The sequence below is a fragment of the Hirundo rustica genome, chromosome 4 (genome assembly GCF_015227805.2).
Source record: "Hirundo rustica isolate bHirRus1 chromosome 4, bHirRus1.pri.v3, whole genome shotgun sequence".
NCBI classification, from domain to species: domain Eukaryota; kingdom Metazoa; phylum Chordata; class Aves; order Passeriformes; family Hirundinidae; genus Hirundo; species Hirundo rustica.
Window position 1 is genome coordinate 39,933,902 of NC_053453.1, and position 7,219 is coordinate 39,941,120.

Sequence of the window (7,219 nt, forward strand, 5' to 3'; positions counted from 1 at the left end):
AAGCAGGTCAATGGCATTACATCTATGTAATTTTAAAGGAACCAAACATTAGCATTTTCAACAGTTTTACAGTGACTATGGGTTCTGGCTCTTAAGAGAAAGAAAATTATGTCTTCAAGAGTAATGGGAGAACATCACAGGGAAGTCAAATCCTTCTGCTACCAGTAGATCAGGCACATGTTTTTCCACATGCAAAACAGCCTGCCTTTGTAGGCAGCCGTGTCTCCAGGCCCTCTCAGTCCAAAGGGCTTAATCACACCGTGGAAGCTGCTAATCCAAGTGTTTATTAGGAGAGGCAGTGCTTTCTGCTAGCACCTCTTGGGTTTCGCCATGCAGCTGCTCCTTTAATATGTGGTACAAAGGCAAAGAGTTGCTCACATTTCTCTGTAGGTTTAATCCAGAGATCATGAGGGGAGAATCACCTCCAAGTTAATTATCTGAGCTGGCTGTTCTTACATCTTTGTAGAGCAAGGAAAAGGGTCCTTCATTTATGGGGCTCATTTTTGTGTTAAGATTAACACTTTTTAAAAAAATTCAGTAATAACTATCCCCAAGCTTCTAAGTAGAGCAGACAAGCATTTTTTTTGTAGTGCAAAAAAATAGTCTCATGCTTAATTTTTATATCTCTGAGTGTACCATGCATCTAAAACATAAGTGTTCTTTTGGGGAGGTACCATTAAAAGTGAGTGTATTGCAAACAGCAACACTGAAATGTAGTTCTGGCACATAGAAATACTTCCTTCAGAATATTGCCTTTTATCATGAGTGCTCTGGTGAGGGGAAATCTTGAGTTTGATGTATACTTTTGTCATCAACAACTATATAAATACTTCAGTGCCTGTTGGAGCCATTTCTTTCTCTGGCTCAGTGAACTGTACAATCCTGTAAGGAAATGGACTTTATAAAATAAACCTCATGACCCTGGTCTTGCTACTTTTAAAAGATAATCCTATTACAAGCCCTGAAATTAATCATTCTAGTAAGAAGTCCAGATTATAGATATATTTAAAGCTTTAAATTTAAAAACCTAATTCTAGAGAATAGAAGCTTTTTCTGGAAATGTGTTTCAGAACATTTCTTTCTTCTATTCAGGAAGCTGACACTGGAATCAGGAAAAGAACTGTATGTTCATTGTTAAAAATAAAGCTGTATAAGGAGCAGTGTTACAATTTAGTAAAATCAGCCCAAGACTCTGAAAGTCTTAGGTGCTGTTGAGGAAGAACGCCACTCCACTGAAGGAATAGCTGTTTATGCTCTTTTGACAAATATTAAAGACCTGAAAGAGAGTAATTGTGTGTATATGCGCACAGCTACAAACATAAATGCCTGGCTCAAACACCTCCCAGTGTACCCCGGACTAAATGGATGGAAAATTGTCTATGAGCTGTGACAGATGGGCTCACACAGACCATGTGGGACTTGTTTAACCCTGTTTACCAGAGGTCACCATTCCTATAGATGTGGCACTCCAGCATCAGCTCAGTCGTAGGCTGTGCCGGTGTGTCAGAGCCTCGAGACACAAGGGCGTATACATCCATTCCAACTCCCTTAAAGCAGCCAGCCTGCTTTCTAGATTTCTCTGTAGATACACAGAACATACACAGTATACTCACATGCTTGTATGTGTGCACAAGTGTGCATACAGGTGCATAGAGATGAGAACACACGTGTGTGTGTGTGTGTGTGTGTGTGTGTGTGTGTGTGTGTGTGTGTGTGTATGTATATAGTAACCATAAGGGCTGTCTTCAGAATTTTTCTGAAAATACCTGATTAGCATACTGGATGGATGGGTAAGAGTTGCTAAGAAGTAGAAAAGCAACTAACAGAATGGAGTACAGCATTGCAAACATAGAGCAATTTCTGAACTTCAGTTGTTAACCTCTTTACTTAAAAAGTAAGGGTATGTAAAAATGCACAACTTTTGAATTAACTTACCTGTAGATTGTTAATCTGTTAAAGGAAAAACAATCAACCTAATTTTCCATATGAAGCTATTCAATGAAAGGGGGCAGGTTTCAAGCTAACAGGGAGGTTGCATTTGGAATTTTATTTGGAAGGCTCACAAAAAGCAAAAAACAAAGTTTGGATTTGCTTCTCATTAGGGGAATCTACTCCAGCTGTCACATACTTCCCTTTTCATGACTTCTCCATGGCTGGCTGTCCCCACATTGATCCCTGCCAACCTTCCCTTTACTGTCATGCTCACTGCTCTTTCTCTGTCTCGTTACAGAAAGTGCAAATTGTTGTGACTGTTTTGGACTATGACAAGATTGGCAAGAACGATGCCATCGGGAAAGTCTTTGTGGGCTACAACAGCACCGGTGCGGAGCTGCGGCACTGGTCAGACATGCTGGCCAACCCCCGGCGGCCCATTGCACAGTGGCACACCCTACAGCCCGAGGAGGAGGTAGATGCCATGCTGGCAGTCAAGAAGTAAATTAAGTTAAATTAAATTAAATTAAACTAAATTAAATTAAATTAAATTAAATTATGAAGAATAAAAAGATGGAGAAGCCTTTCTGCATTTGCCCACATAGTGCTCTTTAGCCAGTATCTGTAAATACCTCAGTAATATGGGTCCTTTCATTTCCAGCCATGTGTTCCTGACACAGATCAGTTGTACTTTAAAATTCCCATTTTAATTTGCACAAATTTAGATGTAGAGGGCCTTTTAAAGGCGCTTCATTTCACCACTGCCCACCCCAGATCTACTCTTCTTTTAAGCAATATGATGTGTAGATAGAGCATGACAGAAATTATTTATTGTATCACACAGTTGTATATATACACCAGTATGCTGAGAAATTATTTCTAGTTTGTGTATTTGTATGTTGTAAGCGTTTCCTAATCTGTGTATATCTAGATGTTTTTAATAAGATGTTCTATTTTAAATTATGTAAATTGACTGAGATGTAGGAGAGCTGATATTATATTATATTATAGGGTAACTATTGTATCGTCTGCATTCCAGAAAAAAAAATATCCAACTTGTAAGGCACTAGTAGTGTTACACTGACATCTTAAAGGACAACTTAAATCTGAGCTTTCAACTGGACCATCCTAATAACACACTTCATGTCCACAGTGAATGTTGGAGGGGCAAATCCAATTGGGTAGAGTTCTTTCACAGGCAAACATGATCTGAGCAGTTCCATGGCTGACCTCACGGAGATGTAGCCAGAAGCCAGGATATATTTTTTTTGTATATATTTCACAGCATAACAGACTGAAATGGCTTTAGGTTGAAAGTTGAAGAAGCGGTTCCACAGGAGGTGACAATTTCATCTAACATATGAAGACAGACCACTGCAGAAGTGGGAGGGGGAAGAGAGAGATGCAGCAGAAGTAAAATGCTGCCATGAAAACAAGAGTAGCTCTCCATTATCACCTTTATACAAAAATTGCATACTGTGAATTCCATCCATGATTTCACATTATAATGAGTTTGCACATTAGAATTTTTAACAAAATATTTTATGATACTAACTCAGATTAGAAGGAATGCAGAATATTTTTTAGACACAGCCGTGTGAGTTTATTATACAAAATAGTTTCATGGTAAACAGACAGTATTGTAATCCCATCAGAAGATGACAAAATTTAGCCATAGTTCTAAATGCACTTCAAAGTAAGCCAAAAGAGAACAGCTAGTGACCTTTTATATACTATTTATACTTAAGTTTTAATTTGTCCTTTAAAAAAAAAAAGTGAAAACAAAGAACAAGTTCTAGAAAACTGAAGCAACCTCTTCTGTATACTAAATGCTCGTTTCAGGAGGAGTTTTTAAATGTTTTAAATGTTATTATGTAGTAAATGGCACTATTATGAAGCTATTAGTCATTCCATAAGAGTCTTGAAAGACTGCTCTGTGTATCACTGTGACTGCCGTGTGTGCTTAGAAATGTAGTTTTCTCAGTGGATAGCAATCAATTTATTCCGTAGTGATATTGTAATAATACTGCCATTCCCTTCTACTGCACTGCCGAAGGAACGCATAGCACAAGCAGTTCCAGTTGTTACGGACCAATGTAAAACTGGAGAGCTATGCAGGGGACAAGGATGCTCTAGTGAATGGGTTGACCACACAGCATTTTGTCAAGCCCTGTGCAATACTCTACGTTTCCAAGCGCCCTCACCCCTGCTGCTTTCCCGCAGAGTCATCTAACAGCTCCCCAGCATGACACCTCTGCTGTACCATCTCATCAAGTCATTCAGGGCATCACCTCTAGCTCATGTATTCTCCTTAGAGGCCCCTCGCTTATCTTTCCAAGCTGTGAATAGATTTATAATGCTTTGAAGAGTTCATTATTTTCAGCAAAGCAAACTACCCTAGAAATGTGGAAATTATATTGCTTTTGGAGGGAAACATGAGAATTAACCATTAATGTTCTTATCAATCTTCTATGTCTAACAAAGATGAATGTAATCGGAGAACGGTGCACTGCAAACTAAATTCCACAGCCTCCCTCAAGGCTCTGCTTCTGGGAGAGGTGTGACAGTCTCAGAGGTCAGTGCAGGGATGGCCAAGCACCCCTGTTTTTCAGTACTTTGAGGGTAAAAGCAGCAGCAGCAATGTACTGGGAGAGGAATAAAAGCCTGTATCTCTCCCCACCTCCAAAGGTGAAAATAGTAAGATCCATTTTCTTTCTTTTTTACATGAAACATAGAAAAAACACAAGTGAGACATTTTCTGATACAGGCACATACATGCAAAGCATCAAGCTGGAATATTTTAAAATCTTATCCTTAAGGACCAAACCCTACCAAAGAGAAAAGTCGACAGTCAGCTTCTCAGCCTAAGAGCTTAATGGTCTCCGGCTTTCAGTTATTCATTCAGGATAGCTGCAGGTTCAAAGTGCCAGGACTGACTTTTGTGATAAGGTATTAATTCTTTCTCTTCCTACACTGCCAGACTGAATGTCACCCTAGAACTGGTTTGTAAGGTACAATGATTCTCAGAGACTGAACCTGCCATGTGACCAAGATGACATTTTTCATCCTCAAAGGAGCCACATGTACCTTTCTGACAAAGCTGTGTGAAGTATTAGAATCTGATGCTGTAGAAAGATCCTAGTTGCCTTCGTGTATATTTACTGCCTGCTTGAGTGTTTCTCTGTGTGGGTTTTCTCTGTATCTTGTAGAAATGTTTGGGGTGTTTTATCCTGCCATATCGCTCGTGGCCCGCGAGCTGACAACCTTAGCTGTATTTTACCTTCATTTTTGATGAGGTGGTTTATATTTTGTTTCACTTTGTGTAGTGACTCGCAACAGTAGAGTTTTCCAATTGTCGTTAAAATAACATACATATTACACAGATATTCAATAAAAATGTTTTATTTCCTGTTGATGTTCTGGCATTTCTCTTTTGATCTAAAATTTTGAAAAGATATTTCACTCCAGGACTTTCACACAATCCCATGCTTTGAAGTGTCACAAGTGAAATAGCACAGCACATTTTGCAGGGCTGGGAAAAGCTGCTTTCATCAGTAAGACAGTCACAGCCAGCAGCGCTACAGTAGATGAATTCTCCACCTCTGTTGCAGATGAAGCACTGTTACCTTGTTTACCAAGGAGCCTGATTATTTGCCTCAAAAACCATCATCCTCTATCAAAACATGACCATGACAAAAACTCCCAAGTAGTTGCCTGCACATTAGTATTCTTACAGACAATTGTGCTAAAGCTGTGGTTGAAGATTTTGTTTGGAGAGAGGGTATATTTTAACCTACATCCAAGTGCTACTTCTAAAATGACCATAAAATTAAACCTGTTGTAGACTAAAGATCATTACATGCTTAAACTATGTGGGAAAGGGGCAGCAGGGAGGAGGTACTGCAGGTTTTATTTGCATTTTTACAGCTCTTAGGAATACCAAGAAGACATCTTTGTCAATCAAAACCAGTTCTTTCAACAGAGTAATCAGTTAAAGTCAGTCATTACAACTAATGTAAGGAAAAATGCTCCATATAATAGCTATTATACTAAGTGGGGAAAGCAGCAAAAATTACCAATTTTATTCAGCTCATTTAACCCCTAATCAACTGTCAAAAAAAAAATTCTTCCCAACCGTCAGACTGTTACCAAAGCAAAGTATCTGTCTCTTGATCACTTTTCACATCGTGAGTCAATGAAAGTTAATTGCCTGTTACTTATGCAAAGCAAAGATTTCAACAGTTTATTTTTGATTACTCTAACAGCCCTGCTTTATTTATTTATGCTTGAACATTTCCACTCCAGGCTGCCAGTTCAGTTTTACACATACTGACCTTCTTCTCAGAACATGAACCTACCAAATGCACATGCAGCCCAAATTTTCAGTATCTGTTCAAACACTATTGCTCATCCAGGCATTGAAGAAAGTATGAAAAAGGAGTTTTCGAGACATACTACCATAATTTTTAAGCAGCCTTCATGACCTTTACCTTAGATGCATCAAATTGTTATCTTCAATAGAGAGAATACTTTTAATATTGCATCAAAAAGTAGTTCCAAAAGCACATGACAAACTGGTATGGAGGACACTGTGTGTACCTCTTTGTGACCAACACCTGCAGCAACACTTTCAGACATGAGCCATACAAAGAGATGTATGTCAAGATTATGCTGTATTCAAGATAAAAAAAAAAAAAAAGAAGAAAGGTCTACAAACTAGGGGATGGTCTAGATGTCTTTCATGGAGCTTATAAAGAGGCCAATTAAATTGGGGAAGTGAAGATAGCTCTTCTATGCTTCTGAGGTGAAGGGTACAGCTAGTACAGTCTTATTTTCTGTGCAGGCACAGTGTGATAACACAATGAGAATTTGAACAGCCATTTAGCCAAAAAAAAAAAAAAAAAAAAAAAAAAAAAAGCACCTTCCTTACCAAATGAAGAGTTTCATCTTCTGACAGAACCAATCTCATCAGTTTGACAGCTCTCATTTAATTTCAGATCTTTGTCCACTGTCTTATTGCTTAGAACAAAGAGAGCACACAGTAGGCAATGATGCCCTGGTGTTATAGCACCAAATGGACCTGACACCAGTTTTCCTCATAAACAAAAGACCAATACACACGAAAGTGGCAAAATAGACTGTGCTCTCCTAATCAAGATTATCCCACAGTCCTGCACAGACCTAGATTTGCTTGCATTCCCCCTGAGCCCAGGGAAAGTCCTTTCATCCATTAAGTTCACAAACCTTAGCCTAGAAGGTTTCACGGCTTTCCTGAGGAGCAGCAGTG

General features: G+C 38.8%; 1 protein-coding gene across 3 annotated transcripts in view; it reads left to right on the plus strand.

The window, feature by feature from the left end:
* SYT1 (synaptotagmin 1) overlaps positions 1-5,347 on the plus strand; it is a 350,331-nt gene extending 344,984 nt beyond the window's left edge. For all 3 annotated transcript variants that reach the window (XM_040062361.2, XM_040062359.2, XM_040062362.2), the window contains one exon: positions 2,231-5,347. In XM_040062361.2, the coding sequence (XP_039918295.1) occupies positions 2,231-2,437 (207 nt within the window). In that variant the 3' untranslated portion in view covers positions 2,438-5,347. The remainder of the gene's footprint in view (positions 1-2,230) is intronic.
* The last annotated feature ends 1,872 nt before the right edge of the window (positions 5,348-7,219 follow it).